The 17,520-nt window shown below is 46.8% G+C and overlaps 7 protein-coding genes across 7 annotated transcripts; 5 read left to right on the forward strand and 2 right to left on the reverse strand.

The window, feature by feature from the left end:
- Nucleotides 1-116: 116 nt before the first annotated feature.
- LOC6589707 (enoyl-CoA delta isomerase 1, mitochondrial) lies at nt 117-1,315 on the forward strand. The gene is made up of 4 exons (XM_002014421.2): nt 117-138; nt 299-533; nt 595-741; nt 795-1,315. The coding sequence occupies exons 2-4, from the start codon at nt 306-308 to the stop codon at nt 1,260-1,262; spliced, it is 843 nt and encodes a 280-aa protein (XP_002014457.1). The 5' UTR covers nt 117-138; nt 299-305; the 3' UTR covers nt 1,263-1,315.
- A 436-nt stretch (nt 1,316-1,751) lies between these two features.
- LOC6589706 (enoyl-CoA delta isomerase 1, mitochondrial) lies at nt 1,752-2,565 on the forward strand. Its single transcript, XM_026988845.1, is given in 1 exon segment — nt 1,752-2,565. A coding segment is annotated over 1 exon segment (801 nt). The 5' UTR covers nt 1,752-1,764.
- A 187-nt stretch (nt 2,566-2,752) lies between these two features.
- LOC6589705 (enoyl-CoA delta isomerase 1, mitochondrial) lies at nt 2,753-3,859 on the forward strand. Its single transcript, XM_002014419.2, has 3 exons — nt 2,753-3,062; nt 3,121-3,267; nt 3,320-3,859. Exons 1-3 carry the CDS (start codon nt 2,811-2,813, stop codon nt 3,779-3,781), a joined length of 861 nt encoding a protein of 286 aa, XP_002014455.1. The 5' UTR covers nt 2,753-2,810; the 3' UTR covers nt 3,782-3,859.
- On the reverse strand, nt 3,853-5,800 carry LOC6589276 (dynein regulatory complex subunit 3). Its single transcript, XM_002014418.2, has 6 exons — nt 5,584-5,800; nt 5,241-5,521; nt 5,010-5,188; nt 4,405-4,954; nt 4,016-4,350; nt 3,853-3,962 (listed from the first exon to the last, which is right to left on the reverse strand). Exons 1-6 carry the CDS (start codon nt 5,798-5,800, stop codon nt 3,857-3,859), a joined length of 1,668 nt encoding a protein of 555 aa, XP_002014454.1. The 3' UTR covers nt 3,853-3,856.
- Nucleotides 5,801-7,111: 1,311 nt separating this feature from the next.
- On the forward strand, nt 7,112-13,344 carry LOC6589275 (cyclin-dependent kinase 8). Its single transcript, XM_026988897.1, has 7 exons — nt 7,112-7,136; nt 9,834-10,043; nt 10,104-10,271; nt 10,335-10,673; nt 10,737-11,869; nt 12,015-12,272; nt 12,862-13,344. The coding sequence occupies exons 2-7, from the start codon at nt 9,888-9,890 to the stop codon at nt 13,010-13,012; spliced, it is 2,205 nt and encodes a 734-aa protein (XP_026844698.1). The 5' UTR covers nt 7,112-7,136; nt 9,834-9,887; the 3' UTR covers nt 13,013-13,344.
- Nucleotides 13,345-13,721: 377 nt separating this feature from the next.
- LOC6589274 (pupal cuticle protein Edg-84A) lies at nt 13,722-14,240 on the forward strand. The gene is made up of 2 exons (XM_002014416.2): nt 13,722-13,770; nt 13,826-14,240. Exons 1-2 carry the CDS (start codon nt 13,759-13,761, stop codon nt 14,132-14,134), a joined length of 321 nt encoding a protein of 106 aa, XP_002014452.1. The 5' UTR covers nt 13,722-13,758; the 3' UTR covers nt 14,135-14,240.
- Nucleotides 14,241-14,600: 360 nt separating this feature from the next.
- LOC6589273 (larval cuticle protein A2B) lies at nt 14,601-16,453 on the reverse strand. The gene is made up of 2 exons (XM_026988308.1): nt 16,386-16,453; nt 14,601-15,103 (listed from the first exon to the last, which is right to left on the reverse strand). Exons 1-2 carry the CDS (start codon nt 16,451-16,453, stop codon nt 14,608-14,610), a joined length of 564 nt encoding a protein of 187 aa, XP_026844109.1. The 3' UTR covers nt 14,601-14,607.
- Between the last annotated feature and the right edge of the window lie 1,067 nt (nt 16,454-17,520).

The raw sequence follows: 17,520 nt of genomic DNA on the forward strand, positions 1-17,520 counted from the left end.
CGGGGACGTCTATTTGACAGCCCTGGCAGCCGATAGTAGTCGCCAGCCGATAGCAACAGTACCATTTGCCGATAGTAGCGCAACAGGTTCTGCAGCTGAGCGGAATTTGTTTTTATATAAATAAGTTTGAAATTAAAGGTACGTAATGAGTAAACAGAGCAGTCACCATTTGGTTTATGTTGCAGCTGCATTTAAGACAATCTAATTGTTAATTTGTATGCTTAAAAGCTAAACTATCTCTGAAAGAGCACCTGTCCAAAGGTCATTTCAAGTTGTTTACACCTTTCGTTCAATTCAGAATCGTAATGCTCCGAACAAAAGTCTTGAGTCTGGTGGCCCGAAGTGGCCCCAGCCGGCTCATGTCCACCGCCACCAAGCTGACGACCGTGGAGGTCAATGACAAAACAGGAATCGCCACGCTCACCATGTGCAGGGCGCCAGTAAATGGACTCAACTTGGAACTGCTCAAGGATTTAAAAACATCCATTGACGAAATCGAGAGCAACAAAAGCCGGGGTCTCATACTGACATCCGTAAGATAGTGCAATAAATTCTTGGCGCGCACATCTAATCAATCGCATAACACACTTGCAGTCCAATGCTACAATATTCTCAGCTGGTCTGGATATCATGGAAATGTATAATCCCGAAAAGGAGAGGATTCGTGCCTTTTGGACGCAACTGCAGGAGGTTTGGCTTTCCCTCTATGGTAGCAGTGTCCCCACCGCAGCTGCCATCAATGTAAGCTTCCAGCCACAGAAACCCACGCCTGCTCTAACGATTTGTTTTCGTAGGGCCACTCCCCCGCTGGAGGATGTCTTTTGGCCACATCTTGCGAGTACAGAGTTATGCTGCCAAAATTCACCATCGGCTTGAATGAGACGCAACTGGGCATTGTGGCGCCCAAGTGGTTCATGTCGTCTTTCCTAAGCGTTCTCCCACAACGTCAGGCAGAGCGGGCTCTCAATCAGGGGCGTATGTTCTCGACAGAGGAGGCCTTGCAGATTGGCCTCATCGACGAGACTGCCACTAGCAAGGAAGAGGCGGTGGAAAAGTGTGCCGCCTTCTTAGGCACATTCGCCAGAGTGAATCCCTTGGCTCGGGCACTGACCAAACAGCAGTTCCGCGCAGCCGATTTGCAGCAATTGGAAAACGAGCGTAAGGACGATCTGGAGAAGTTTTTGTTTTTTATTAACCAGCCAGCCGTGCAGAAAGGTCTGGGCATTTATCTCGAAGGTCTGAAGAAGAAGGCCAAGAAATAACCATTTATTGAAATTATAATTGCCAATTATAAATAAAGCCATTTATCCCCGAATGTTGGAGAAAACTTGCTTCTGCGGCAACATTGTGATTCTGGGAAAGACACTGCAGGAGGAGACGAGAAACGATTTGGCTTTTCGAGGCCGACACCATCAAGGTGCTGCAGGAGTCTTATCAAGCATAACGACCGCTCGTTTTACAATCAGTTTGTTACAAATTCAAACCAGAGGTGCGACGATAGGATAATCGAATGGAAAAATACAGTCGTTGGTCGATAGTGGCAGAACAGGCTCTGTTATAGCTGAGAAGATTATTTTGATTTTGGAATTCATCTGGGAGGTAATTTAAAAGGAGTGTGGAATACTTCAGAAATATATTTTATATACATAAATAGAATTCCTTCACTGCTTGTATAATTATATCATTCTATGCTTTACAGCTTCAGGGCAACAATCTGCAAACCGGCAGAACAAAGGTCATCTTTTGTATACTTTGGTGATAGCGATGTTTTCCAGACTCTTGAGCTTTGTGGGCCGCACAGGCCGCAGACGTCTCATGTCCACCGCTATCAAGCTGACCACCGTGGAAGTAAATGACAAGACCGGCATTGCCACGCTCACAATGTGCCGTCCCCCCGTAAATGGACAAAATTTGGAACTGCTATTGGATATTAAATCATCCATTAACGAAATAAAGAACAACAATAGCCGTGGTCTCATAATAACATCCGTAAGACACTCTTTAAACAGGATACGTACCAGCATAATTATAGTATTTATTCCCAGGCTAGTCCGAAGGTATTCTCTGCTGTAAATGTATTGAAATGAATCACAGGGCCACGCCCCAGCAGGAGGATGTCTTCTGGCCACAGCCTGCGAGTATCGTGTTATGGTGCCAAATTGTATAATTGGACTGAATGAAACCCAACTTGGGATTATTGCGCCCAAATGGCTGGTTTCGGGCTATCTGAACATCCTGCCAAAACGAGTGGCAGAGCGGTCTCTCACTCAGGGTCGCTTGTTCACCACGGATGAAGCCTTGCAGGAGGGCCTGATCGACGAGATCGCCAACAGCAAAGAGGAGGCTGTGGACAAGTGTGTCGCCTTCATAGGCACGTTCGCCAAAGTGAATCCCGTAGCCCGTGCTCTGACCAAGCAACAGTTCCGCGCGGACAATTTGCGCCAATTCCATAAGGAACGCGAACAGGACGTGGATGATTTCCTGTCCCTGGTCAACCGGCCAGAGGTGCAGAAGGGTATAGCCATTTATCTCGAAGGTCTGAAGAAGAAGGCCAACAAGCAATGATCATTTTTGTTATATGTAAAACCAAATATCAACTGAAATTTCATGTTCTGTTTTGATCCAACTAAATTCGTTCCACCCGATAGGCAGTTTTCATGATACCGCGCTATCGATTGCAGATCAGCTGACGCTGCGGCTTGATTTTTTTGTTTTCTTTCGGTTCGCAAATGAAAAAAACCAGCTTATTTGTTTAATTTTATGCCTGTCGCTGAGTGCGTGATTGCTGCTCAAGTTCAAAAGTCTTAGAAATGTTGCGCAACAGCCTAATAGGCAGTCTCCGACAGATAAAACCCATCCTTTGCAGCCAATCTTTGCGATCGCTCTCAAATGGAGCAAACTCGGGTCTTACCACGATCGAAGTGGACGACAAGAGTGGGATTGCCACATTATCGATGAATCTGCCGCCCGTAAACACTCTCACCTTGAATCTGATGCATGATCTAATTGATTCCATAAACCAGATTGAGTGCAACAAGAGCCGTGGGCTCATTTTGACGTCGGTGAGTCTGCGCAATGGACAAAGGCTTTCTATGACACGATTTCGTTGTGATTTTCCAGAGCAATGACAAGGTTTTCTCCGCTGGACTTGACCTCAAAGAGCTGTACAAACCCGATCAGGAGAGGTTGAAGGAATTCTGGACGATCTTCCAAGACCTGTGGCTGGCCCTGCATCTCTGCGGCATTCCCACAGCAGCGGCCATTAATGTAAGTCCCTATTCTGCATCGAACAAGCCCCCTAATCGTTTTACCATTTCAGGGTCATGCGCCTGCCGCTGGTTGCATTATGGCCACGGCCTGCGAATACCGTGTCATGCTGCCGGATTTCGTCATCGGAGTGCATGCCACGCGGTTTAGTTTCCTCGTCTCCAAGTGGATGATGCTCTCCTACCAGAGTGTGCTGCCACGGAGAATTGTCGAGCGGGCGCTGAACCAAGGTAAGCTATTCAGCACTCAAGAGGCCCTGGAGGTGGGTCTTATCGATGAGGTAGCCGGCAGCAAAAAGGAGGCCCTGGCTCAATGTGCTGCCTTCATTGGCACCTTTGACAAGGCCAATCCCATTGCCAGAACACTGACCAAGCGAATGTGTCGGGATTCCGATGTCACCGAGTTGCTCAGGGATCGTGCCGGAGACCTACGTGCCTGTGTGGACTACATCAATACTCCCCTGTTCCAAGAGGGACTGAGCGCCCACCTCGAGGGCCTCAAGGAGAAAAAATAGAAGAAATAGCATCAAACTGATGCTGTCCAAAATGCTGCATTTATTGAAATTTATATTAAACTGTTACTCCCAAAACTATTCTTGGTTCAACTCCTGTGGAAGATTGCCTAGAGCCTCTGTCATCATTTCCATGAACGAATTGATTTCCAATATTTTGGCACGATGGCGGTCCACTTCCTTGCTGAAAAGAGTGTCAATAGCTTTCTGTTGCCTTTGAATTCAGTTTCCACTCACTTGTTCAGCTGCTGGATCATCTTGTCAATGAACTCCTTGCTGCGCTTGGCCATGCGATCCTCGCGCTCATCAACGCGATAGGTGTGGGCTGTCCGCATCCCTTCGACCAGCTTCAGGACCTCCTCGCGATCGTCCACACACATTGTTAACTCTTTGGGAACAGACCCGAGTTCCTGACGAGATAATTTGTCGGAAAGAAATTGCGTCACGATATCCGTCATGTTGTCTGCAAAGTGCCCGCAGACATCGCGGAGCTGGAGGAAGAACACCTGAGCCTGCTCCACAAAGCTGGCCATCAGCTGGGAGATCTTGCGATGGAAGTTTAGCGTGGATTCCTGCGGAGTTGGAGAATATTAGTTTAAGGAATCATTCAATCATCTGCTCCCCACCTCAACAGCCTCGTGCAAATGTAGTTCCTGAGACATCAAGCTCTGCCACATCTCGTTAAGGGCATCATCAAATTGTCCATTGAGGGTGTCCAAATGGGAGTACTCTTCAGACCCGTCTTCACTCTCCTCCAGCTCTCTCAACTTCGAGCGTAACACTTCAAAAGTTCGCTCCTTGTATTGCAGAAACTCTTCGATCTGCGACTGGCCCAGCGACTGCAGCTCTTGCTGGCCCTCCTGCAGGTTGGCATTAAAGTCTCGGATCTCCTCTTCGCGTTCTCCAAACCGCTTTAGACCCAGTTTGTAGATACTCTGAGTCAACTGATGGACATCTTTGGCATACTCTTCTGAAAGCTCATGCGCCGGAGCCCCCACCAGCATCAGTATTCGCCCGTTCTCGTCGTCTCGCCACAGGGAATCGTAAAGCTGCTGACCGTCTAGATGCTCCACAAAGCTGGATGCCAGTCGCTCTGCTTCGGCTGCCTCCCTAGCATCCGTTTCAAGGGCCTGAATCTCGCGCTCCTGTTTGTCCTCGATCTCGCGTAGTTCACGACTGTTGGAGAAAAGAGTTGGTCATCCGCATAAGGGAATGGATGAGTGACTCTCACTAGAAACGCTTCTGCGCCGCTTCCCGGGTGTCCGCCTTGATGAAAACGTATTCGTAGTAATTTAATTTAGGCAGAATGGCAGTCACATAGAGAGCAAGTGGAAAATCTGGCTTCTGCGCAATGGGATTACCTTCCAGATTCAAGACTTTCAGGCTGTTCAAAAAGCGCAGTCGCTCGATCTAGTGGGGAAGATGTAATTTAAAGATGTCATCTCTTAGCCAGAGGTCTCACCCCATCCACCGTGTCGATCAGATTATTGCCAATGCTGAGGATGACTAGCTTTTTGAGGCTAAGGTTCTCAATTCTCCTGATGCGATTGCTGAACAACGAGAGGGTTTCCAGGTTAACCAGCGTCTCCAGGTTCTCGATTTTGGTGATGTAATTGAAGCTGAGATTCAGCTCCTTGAGGGCCGTGAGCATTTCAATGTGCTCTATGACCTCGATTTTGTTGCAGTTGAGGCACAGCTTGGTGAGATTGGGCAGCATCCAGAGGTGGTCGATCCGCAGGAGATCTTCAAAGGAATCCTTCAGATTAGACCCGCTCCAGAGCACTCTTGCGCAGCCCCCCACTCACTTTTGAACTCCAGCCGCATGGTTCGAATACGCTCGTAGACCACTGGCTCCAGCTGATGCAGGCGACCCGACTCGCCCTTTTGTCCCTCCCCCAGGTAGGCGGTCTCGATCATCTGCCGATCAATGATGCCCGGCTCTGGGCAGTTGACCTCCTCCAGGAAGCCCCTCACCGGCTCCTCCATCTCATCCCCCGAACCCTGGCTGACCGGCTCGTCCATTTCACTTGACTATCGCTCAACATTTGCCCAGCGGTGTCGCCGTGGAGCGACGAGTGCATTCCATATCAAGGTTATGGTTGCTGGGGCAACCGAAAACAACAGAGACCTGCCTAGTTACCACCTGGTCCGCGGTCTGTGCGTGTTACACCCTGTCGCTGACTCTTGGAACAGGTGCAAGGAGTTCCTGTCTCTCCGGTGCGGCCGGCTCTCCATCCCGATTGATTTCACTCGTAGACATTCGTGCGTTCGGCTCTCTGGGGGTGCAGCGGAGGCGAGGGATGGTCTAGTTAGGGTTGCGGTTGTTTAGGTTGTCGGGTTGTTGTGGATATCGGCTCTGGCAGTTGTTAATGTTTGCTTCTAAAATAAACTCCTGTTCGCGAGGGATACCCACTTAGGGCGAAACTCGAGAAATCTCCATTCAATTCGTCCGGCTCAAATCAACCAGAGATCAACTGGAGATAATCGGATTCAAATGCGATTGTGGCTGAGGTACGACTAGGGAATAGGGAAGCGAAGCCTTTCCTCGCATTGGATAACATACTAACTAGGCAGCAGACCCCATTGACCGAAAAGCAATCGATAAAGTGACCCCCGAACCTTTCAGTTTGATTATTTGTTTGTACACAGTGCGAAAAGTCGCATATCTTATATAGTACTCCTTAAATCCAATCCCCCCCGAGATGTGCGTGTCCCAAGTGCAAATCTAATAAATTAGTTAAATGTGAATGGGTTCAAGGCTTCGGTGCGGGCAGCCCAGCACTTGGACTATTAAAGTCACACCAAAACGTGACTCAAATCGCCCTAAGACTCCTCCTTCCCAAAACGTAAGTCAAAATTATACACACAAGTACGTACATGTGTATCTAGGAGCTACCATACCATACGTACATATGTTTGTATCTATGTAGGCAATGGAAAGGAAGGTTCGCCAACTCAAGGAACTGAATTCGCAGTGTCCATTCTATTTATCAAATTTATTATCACGATTCCTAGTATCTGCCTAATCCAAAGGAATACCATCTACCAGTTGCCATGGCTCCTGAGATTCCAACAATGAGGAGTACTAATATGCTCATCTTCATCTTTAGATTTTGAATGAGTTAAGTTCTCCAAGAATTGGATCTTTATAGAAATTCCCCGTCCCCAATCGAATTCGCAATGCCCTAATAAAAGTGTTTCCTACCTAATGGATCCCTGATTATGTCCGGTGCTTGTATAAGTCTCTCGTTGGACTTTGGACCAAAGCCATGTGGATTCAACGTGACTCAAAACGCCTTTAGATTCCTCCTTCACAAAATCTAAGCTAAAGGAGTCATGCAGGAGTAACCTTACGTATGTATGTATCTGTATCTGTGTTGTGTATTCCCACCTCAAGTAACTGAATTCGCCGACTGACCAAAAGACCATTACGAAACAATAAGGGGGACGTTTATTCAGTTCAGTTTTTTTTTTAAATATAATTTCACGATTCCTAGTATCTACCACATTAAAGAAATACCTTCCTCCAATGGCCATGGCCCCTGATAGTCCAGCAATGAGGAGTACAAGAGTGACAACTTATGGATTCCTGATTATGTCCGGTGTTTGCATAAGCGCCCCTTGTGGAGAACCTTTTAGTACATGCTAATCGATAAAAGACCCCCTTTAAATATTTAAGCTTTACTCAAAAATGCATGACTAATGGTATATTGAAATGATACTAGAAGGATTCCCGATCGAAATGAGAACGCAGTAATGCTTTGGTCATAGTCGGTATCCAAAAGTTAAAAACGCGTTCGATTACGAAAGATTACGAATCTTCTATAAAAAACACAGACGGATGCGGATCCAACGCATTTCGAAACTGAAGATGAAACTAAAGATTCTTGTACTCCTCATTGTGGCCACTGCCAGACAGGGGCAATTTTCTTATGCACTAAAGTAGGTTGACTATTGTCATGCCGGACTATGCTAGAAATTTGCAGTCTTGGCTCGCAGTTGTTTGGAAGAACAACTGTATATAAATCGTAGTAGGTGGTCGTCTCTTGTCATACAAAAACTGAAGATGAAGCCGAAGATTCTACTACTGTTCATTGCGGCCTAAATCAATGGAATGAAAATCAATGCCTTCCATTCATCAGGTCATTAAATTTCAAATTGCCAATCATTCAGCTCTTGTTTAATTTTTATTGAGTTCTTCTTTAATTTATATTCAGTTCTTGGTTAATTCTTTGGTTCTGTAATGTTCAGGGGTCACAAAAACGTCACATTTTGACTTATGCTAACAAATGGTAATATTACCCCTCATAACCGGAACCCAAAAGTTAAAAAGGCGTTACCAATTCGATTAGGGAAGGGTATGTAAATCTTCTATAAAAGACACATAAACGGATGCGGATCGAAATCATTTCGAAGCTGAAGATGAAGCTAAAGATTCTTGTACTCTTCATTGTGGCCAATGCGGAAATTTCACGATATTCGTTTGATCTGGGCAGAAAATAGCATTAAATTTTCCCTACCCACTTATTCAGCTCTTGTATTCTTGTGTTCTTCTATGTAGTAGTATAGAATCGTAGTACAAGGTGGTCTATTGTCATATAAAAACTGAAGATGAAGCTGAAGATTCTACCACTGTTCATTGCGGCCTACCTCAATGAGAGCTAGTTCTGCCATTCCTCAGGTCATTAAATTTCAAATTGTCAATCATTGAGTTCTTCTTTAATTTATATTCAGTTCTTGGTTAATTCTTTGGTTCTGTAATGTTCAGGGGTCACAAAAACGTCACATATTGACTTATGCTAACAAATGGTAATATTACAATTACCCCTCATAACCGGAACCCAAAAGTTAAAAAGGCGTTACCAATTCGATTAGGGAAGGGTATGTAAATCTTCTATAAAAGACACAGACGGATGCGGATCGAAATCATTTCGAAGCTGAAGATGAAGCTAAAGATTCTTGTACTCCTCATTGTGGCCAACGCCTGGACTGGACGATATTCTTTTGGAATAGGCAAAGATTAGCATTCCATTTTTTCCTAGCCACTCATTGAGTTCTAGTTTGATTATTGACATTGCCTGTTGAATTGCGAAGATGGGCACGGCAGTGAAGCAAACACCTAATCTAATCAGAAGTAAAGAAGCGGTGTTTTAGAATACTAATGGGAGATGACATTTAGTTCAATTCAGTTCAGTTTATTCTTGAATTATCACGATTTCTAGTAACTTCCAAATCCAAAGTAATACCTTCCTCCAATGGCAATGGCCCCAGATAGTCATACTATGAGAAGTAAAAGAATTTATAGCTTTTATAACCTTGATTCCTTTGGAATTGTAAAAACGTAGCATTAAGATGAAGCCGAGCATCCTTTCAATTTATATCTTGAGGAACGTGCTCATTTATTCTTGGGGTATAATATAATATTATATAATAATATAATAAACATCACACAGGTGTTTCTAAATGCTCTATTTGTTCCGCTTATCCATCTTATGGATTCCTTACTGTTCTGGTGTTTTTCATTCTTAACCCTTTCGGTTGTGGCATTGAATCGGCAATGCCATGACAGCTTTTAATCAGCTGTGAATTTGTCCGGATTTTTGTTAATCGACAGTAATTGTGTTCCATTATCTGCGGATATTGATTTGTGTGTACTTTCCTTCGGAAGCGGCACGAGTTGTAATTACAGACCCGTCACCGCTCTATATCCTATCCTCATTCTGTCCCATTCACGTATGATGGTATCTCTGACCTTGACGGAGAGTTGTTTTTTTGGTTAAATCAAATGAAATTCGGTCAAGCTTATCGGTTGGGTGCCTCTGGATCAATATATTGATTCCAATTGGATAGGTGGCATCCGAGAATCGGGCACACACGTCCGGCCAACGGGCTCATGGCCGATTCGATTCGATTACCTTTTTTAGTGCATGTCATTTAATTGAAACTCAGATTCTTTTGAGGTTTTCCCGTCTGGCTAGAGGTGCATAAATAATAAAAAAGGCTTTCTTGCTTGCCCATAAATTACACTTTTTCTTTTCTTTATTTCTTTGTGCAGGTGCATCCAGAGACTATGTGAAGAACTGAAGAGTGCCATTCTATTGTAATAAGCATGAACCGATATATAACGCTGACCCAACTGGGGGACGGCACCTACGGCACCGTCGTGCTGGGCCAGCGCAAGGACACCGGCGAGAAGGTGGCCATAAAGCGGATGAAGCGAAAGTACTACTCCTGGGAGGAGGCCATGAACCTGCGGGAAGTTAAGGTGGGTCCTAAACAAGCACTAGAGTTTGACTCCTCCCGAATTAGCGCCTTCCATTTTCAGTCCCTGAAGAAACTGTCGCATCCGAACATCGTCAAGCTCAAGGAGGTGATCAGGGAGAACGACACCCTCTACTTTGTGTTCGAGTACATGAAGGAGAACCTCTACCAAATGATCAAGGATCGGGACACCCACCTTCCCGAGCCAGAGCTGAAGAGCATTCTCTTCCAGGTGAACACTCAGCTAGAAATGAGATATTTTGCCATCTATAATCCAATTAACCCATCTGTTTAGGTTCTCACTGGCCTGGCCTTCATGCATCGTCATGGCTTCTTCCATCGGGATCTCAAGCCGGAAAATCTCCTCTGTTCCGGCCCGGAGCTGATCAAAATAGCAGACTTCGGTTTGGCAAGGGAGATTAGGTCGAGGCCGCCGTTCACGGACTATGTGTCGACGCGGTGGTATCGGGCGCCAGAGGTGCTGCTGCACTCCACCAACTACGGCAGCACCATCGACTTGTGGGCAATGGGCTGCATCATGGCCGAGCTGTACACGTTCCGACCGCTCTTTCCGGGCAGCAGCGAGGTGGACCAGCTGTTCAAGATCTGCTCCGTGCTGGGCACGCCAGAGAAGGTGAGTGCAGCTCAGGACCACAACAGAACATTATAATCTGGAAATATGTTATTTTTATTGCAGGGTGACTGGCCGGATGGTTACCGATTGGCGTCCATGATCCACTTCCGCTACCCAGATTGCATCAAAGTGCCACTAAGCAGCGTGGTTAGCCGCTGCAGCCAAAACGGACTCGATCTGCTCGAGGATATGCTCGCCTACGATCCCGACAAGCGTCCCACAGCCCAGCAGAGCCTCAAGTATCCGTACTTTCACGCCCTCAAGCGGATCTCTCCCACGGCGGCCACCAAGGCGAATGTCCGCCTGAGCTCCAAGTATGCGGCGGCTTCTTCTGGCCAACTGCTGCTACCTCAGACCCAAACTGTGTCAAACCACGTGCTTCCGGTGCAGGAGAAGCTCCAGGCTGTCACCGAACTCATCCACCAGGGCAACAACAACATGAACAATATGAAGAACATAAACAACAACAACAACAGCAGCCTAAGCAATGGCAAGAGTGTTTCAAAGAACGTGAGCATGCCGAGACAGTACCAGCCGAAGCTGAACTTCCTAACCAGCAACGACATGCGCATGCCTGTTGCTGGTGGAGGAGCGATCCCACACGCCCTGGCAGACTCTTCCAGCCTGGGCGGGCCCACAGGAGATCAGGGCCAGCCACAGCATCAAAATCAGCCACAGAACGGAGGTGAATCCATAAACGACATCTACTTGAATCGCAACATTGCACAGCTTTTTGGATTGCCAGCAGCAGCGGGATCTCAACAGCAGCTGTACCACCCGAATGTCTCCTTCAGCAACACCATGTCCCGCAACGCCGGGGCTATCTATGTGAACGGAAGCCAGCTGAGCTACGACACGGCCAACAAGAATGCCAAGAACAATGCCAAGCTCGTTGTTGGCGCAGCTGCCACCAACGGAGGCTACTATGTACCGGCGACACGTAACTCCCTCCTTGCCCCTGATGCCAAGGTCTACAACGTGTTCTCCAAGGTGAGCGCCAGCCATGCCCCGCCCAGTATAATCGTGCGCCAGCCACAGCAACAGCAACAGCAGCAGCATCAACATCCCGCCTATGAAGCATCATCAATGTTGGGTGGAGGAGTACTCAATGGAGCCGCCATTCGGTTGTCCGCGCGATCCCGTCCGCCCGGGCAGGAGTCCACGTTAAGATCCGATGATCTGGACCAGATACTCGGGTGAGTTGTTTGTCATTAGAAGGGAACGACTGTAGGCACACTTTCTTGAGCACTTTACTGTGTAGCATCCTTATCTATTGTTCGCTGCACTTGAGATTCATTCCGTTCACTCCACCATGTAACTTTGTCTTTGTGTTTCGTGCAGCTCCAAGCTGAAAACCTCCGCCAAACGCCAGCGTAATGCCAAGGCCAACATGCTGCTGGAGGACCTGTTTGGGCAGCTGTCGATGGACTCCGATAGCGACGGCAAGTACCCGCACACGGTGCCGCCCACTCAGCAAGCTAAGAGTGGGGCCCGGCGAGAGCGCGACCTCTTCGGCGAGAGCTTCCTGCGGCCCGGCATCCGAAAGAAAAATACCCAGAGCAGCCTGGAGGTGAACAACGGCAGTCACGCGGACTCGCTGTAAGTAGGAGGCGGAGGAGGAGGCTCCCTGGCCTGCATGCTCTTGTAGACCTTGTCCCATGCTTCTTTCAATCCTCTGTCATTCATGTCGTCCATGTTGTGCTCTTTCTATACATTGTGCTCTGTGTCTTTCTCCATTTCTCCCTTTCTCTCTCTCCCCTCTCTCTCTCTCTGTGTGTTTCTCTGTCATCGTTTTGTGTCTTTTCATTTGCTTGTCATTGAACATTTTGTGTGGGTGCCACAAGTGATAACTCCTCCTCGTCCTCCCCCTCAATTGATGAAGAATGTCGCTTTTGGCCCATAAGGTAAAAACCAACATTCGACGCCAAGTTGTAAATACATTTGAGAAGAAGTAGAAGTATCTAGAAATAGTGTCACTATATCATTGCATCTGTACGATTACCGTAGTCACAACTTATTATTTGCCTACCTCTGTGTACGTAGCGTTTTGGGATAAACTACTATCCCAATTATTGCTTTGAATTTGATTTATGTATGGAACACAAATCTCCAGATAAACTACGATTTGAGGACCTAGAGATCCCTTACTGACTACGTAAGATTGAAATATCCATCCACACTCTTTCAGAGCACAAAACACACAGAAGCCGAAGCCAGCAGCAGGAACAGGTGCCGCGGCATTCCCCTGGGATGAGACCAACAAGACGGAAGATGAGAAGCTGACCGCCTGGATGGTGGCCGAGAATGGTAACTTGAATTTGGGTAATCAGCAAGCGTAGAAGTCGACAGCACTCCAATCAATCCAAATCAAGTAGTCGGTTAGCAACAGAAAATTCGGGCAGCACCACACCACAATCCACAATTCATTGAGCCATTGGCATGCATGGCGTTCCACCAGGTATTTCTATTATCCCATTATCATATTCCCAGGATCGCTGCTGGAGAATAAATTCTGAGGGGATCATTGACTAGCAAAGTGCCGTTGTACCTGAAACAGAATGAAATGAATACTCGTACTGAATCTGAATGCAAATCGTCAAATCATCCAATCATCAAACTATCAGTGCATTGAATCCAATCAGCGCGTAAAGTTAGAGTTAATGTTGTTAATGCTGTGATACAGAATAAGCTAAATATTAATCTAAGAGCGTAAGCTGTACTTTAATCTATGCTAATATAATCCGAGTGAGTTTTGAACAGCTAGATTGTTGATGATTCGCCCCCCCTTGCGACAGATACGAGTAGAGCTGGATCTGAAACTGGAACTGGAGATGGAGCAAGTGCAAGGGATTCGGTTTCATTTCCCTAATACGATTTCGACAAGAGTCGGTGCGCGTTGCATAAGCCCGAAGCATTGCACTGTTTGCGGGGGATTCAATTTCATCATCTCCCATAACTTGGCCACTGCGACAATGGGCCATGGGCTCTGCATATAAAAGCTAGTAGAGACAAGCCCTTAGTCATCAGTCGATTACGTTCCACCCACAGCTACAGCCCCATCTCCAGCTCCAGCGCTAGCTCCAGCATGAGTGCCCGGGTAAGCGCCAAACACTATGAAAGTCTATCCGCAGTCTAAAGAAGCCCTTGAGTAGTCTACCAGCATTGGCGTTTGCCTGATCCTGTGTGCATTTGCCGCTGTTCAGGCTGCCATCATCGCCAGCCACCCCGATGAGCTGATTTCCAGCCCACCTCAGTATGAGTTCCATTATGCCGTCCACGACAGCGAAACTGGGGATGTCAAGGACCAGTTCGAGCATCGGCGTGGCGAGTATGTAACGGGTCGTTACTCCCTCATTGAACCCGATGGCCATCGCCGAATTGTGGACTACACCTCCGATCCGCTGTTGGGTTTCAATGCGCAAGTTCGTCGTGAGCCCGTTGCCAGCATCTCCCGCTACTGAACAGACACCGAAAAGGGACAATCTCAGCGGACAGAACTCTGAAACTACCATATATCATATGATATGTATTTGTACAATATATCCACAGGCTGTTGTTTTAAAAGTGTTTGTCTGATCGAGATTGTTTTCTAAAAATGCATTTATTGCCTTCTATTTACACATAATATGTACAATATTACGCAGATGAGATAGGACCCCACTTGTACCGATATGAGGCGCTACCGGTAGTTGAGTGGCGAAGAGTCTTAGTGGAAAAGTCATCGAAGAGGAAGCAGAATAGACGCATAGGGCATGTGTAGAGCGTAGAATGTAGATACGATACGATACGATACGAGGTGGTGTCTGGGTGTCAGGTAAAACATAGTTCGGCTAAAGTTCAGATACAGATGCGGATGGGTGGTCGTCGTCGATGCGATGAAATCAGTGTTTGATATCTCTCTCTCTCTCTCTCTCTGCCTATCCAGCTCTTCGACTTATTGGTACAAGCCGAGGGGCAGTTTGGGGGCGGCGAGCAGCTTTGGGGCCCCATAGGCCAGGGGTAGAGGAGACAGGACCTTGGCAATGGGAGCAGCCTTGATCACCTTGTGGCCTAGAGGATCTCGGCGGACGACGGCATTGAAACCATTGTGGGCATCCGAGGTGTAGTCCACGGTACGCAGGTATCCATCGGCATCGATAAGTGTGTACTGGCCCTGCACTTGATCTCCCTTGCGGGACTCCGTCTGGCTCTTAATGTCGCCGGTGTGCTCGTCGTGCACCGAGTAGGCAAAGTCATAGTGGGCGGGCGCCTCAACCTCGACAGCCTTCAGCAGGGGCTTGACAAGACCCGGAGAGTGGTAGATGGGGCTCAGTGGGAGCTCGATGGCGGCGGCAGCGCCCACACCCAGGATGAACAGAGACAAAAGCTGCAATGGAGCGGATGGAGAACGGTGGTTAGTGGAGAATCTCCTTCTATGATTGTCTCTAATCCTTTTAACTTACAGCGAACATTTTGGCTAGGAATTTGTTTTCGATTTGGACGGTGGTGTCTTGGTAGTTGGCTTCACTTGGGGCTCCTGCACTGAACTATGTCTCCAAGTGTCGCGCTCGCAACTTTTATATAGCTCGTCGAGTCAAAGCTCTCTGGCCCCACCTCCATTCCAAATCCAAGCCCAAACACACGCACCACGCACCGCGAACCGGAATCCGGCTAATGCAAAATTGTTATCATTTTTTAATTTTATTTTTTGGCAAATTTTGTACTGTGGTAATAAAACATTCACAGTGCTTTGCTCCAGTTTGTAGCAACAATGTAGGCAAAGCTAAGCTCATGTTTCTGGATTGTCAATCGGGTCCTATGTGACCCATACGCCACAGTCATACAATGGAACCCAGCATACCATTCAAACTACGATCATGGTCCAAAGTCAAGTGAAAGTTGTCTGATATCAGAGAAGCAATTAATCCAATATGATAGGTTTTAGTTGGTTTTCGTGGGTTCAAAGATTTGATTTCGAATAATGGTATTTGATAGAGATCATGAGAAAGGAAGGATTGACCACAGACGGTAAGTATACTTAAGAGATCAATCTATAAATGTTCGTATCTTTATTGGCGTCTCCCCTTAGCCCTTTAAGTAAATTGTGGGGGCTACTTCACTTCCATTTTATCTCCACAACTCCACTATTAGGATCACTTTGCTGACAAGTTAACTGACATATTGAATGGCCGAATGGGAAGGGGATAAGCTTATCGCCGTCACAACAAACAAATTGCACGTTGACATTCGCAGATCGTTTGATCGACAAACCTGAGAAATGCCGTAAAGAGCTTTGCCGATTTTCCACTTAATTAATTAATCAAATTGCAACATCCGCCAGAGTGCCGTGCCCCCCAAGATCTCTGATCCGGCCAGATCTGGGTCTGGTCAGGTGGCAGTGCTGTCGCCTTCGCCTTTCACGCATGCTCCGCACACAAATCAATGCGAAAAAGGTAGGCAAAGTAAAGGCTCCAAACCAAACGAAACACCAAACACGTTGCCAAATTCAATATGAAGTAATATGCGCTGGAGTAGAGTGGGGTCAGGTGAAGTTGAGTGGGGTGGAGCTGACAGGCGGTGCGGTGCGTATGAGTATTCGTATTCGTATCTTGCGCCACATTCATTTAGAACAAGATTACGATTTCATTGCGAGTGGTCGTGGACCAATTTTGGAGTCGCCACCGCCTGCTCACGCACTTGGACAGTTTGACTTCTCTGCCCCTACTCCCCTACTCCCCAGGACCCCTGTCGCCCTTCTCCATCATCCGCGGGCGTGCTTGCTGTCGCCCGCTGTCCAGCATCGCCCAACCCAATCAGCAACAAGACATATAAATTTAAGTAGTCTCTATAAATAATAAGTTGTGTCTACTTAGCGACATGTACACACGAGTAGATCGTGTCCGATACAAGTGCGAGGAGGGGATTGGATTGGGGAAGGGAAGCAGTTTAGCTCATTCTGGCCGATCACTGTGGATTACCGCCAGATCGGTAGACAAATAGCGGAGAAAATAAAATATTGGGCCAAATATCCATAATCATTGATAATGTCTGTGCCAAATCAAGGATTTTCTTCAGATCACAGGAAGCCGTGGCACACCCAGATCGGCCCGATACGTATGACAGAGGAATATATCAGTAAGCTATCCTTATTGTCCTTGGTATTAAAATGACTCCAAACAATCCGGGACACGAACCCGATCACAAGGAGGGGCCAAACGTTCAAATCGGATGAGAAATTGATATAGCGATTTAATTAACAATCGGTTTACTAATTTAAAAAAGCGTTACGCATGTTTTTACATGACTTCTACTTTCTTATTATCGCCCCCAGTAAGATCAGCGGTGAGTTCTCGAACTAATAATATAATTTAGTACCATCAGTAGCCGTCGACCGCCACCAGTGAAAATTTAGTTCAAAAAATCCCCGGTGACCGGTGGGAGCGCCACTGTACAATAAAAAAAAAAACAGCGACCTTCTGCTGATTTATGTTCGCCTGGTATCCCAGATCTGAAATTTCTCGTTTTCTGTCATTTGAGCACTCGCAAGTTGAGGGCTGTTGTTGTACTACAACAACAACAATTGTTGTACAACAATTGACAACAACAACAACAGCATTTTGGACAACAACAACACTCAGCTTGCGAATTCTCAAATGACAGAAAACGAGAAATTTCAAATGTGGGATACCAGGCGAACAGAAATGAGCAGAAGGTCGCTGGTTTTATTTAATTTTTTTCTCTACGTTTTGAGCCCCCAAAAGTATGCAAAACAAATTCCCAATCGCTCTTTGTGGGAAAATCGCAAATCGCTGTAACTCCGCCATTTTACATACGATCGGGACATGCTACACCTCATCGTGATCCGAAG

The sequence above is a fragment of the Drosophila persimilis genome, unplaced genomic scaffold (assembly GCF_003286085.1).
Source record: "Drosophila persimilis strain 14011-0111.01,24,50 unplaced genomic scaffold, DperRS2 tig00000191-arrow-pilon, whole genome shotgun sequence".
Classification (NCBI taxonomy): domain Eukaryota; kingdom Metazoa; phylum Arthropoda; class Insecta; order Diptera; family Drosophilidae; genus Drosophila; species Drosophila persimilis.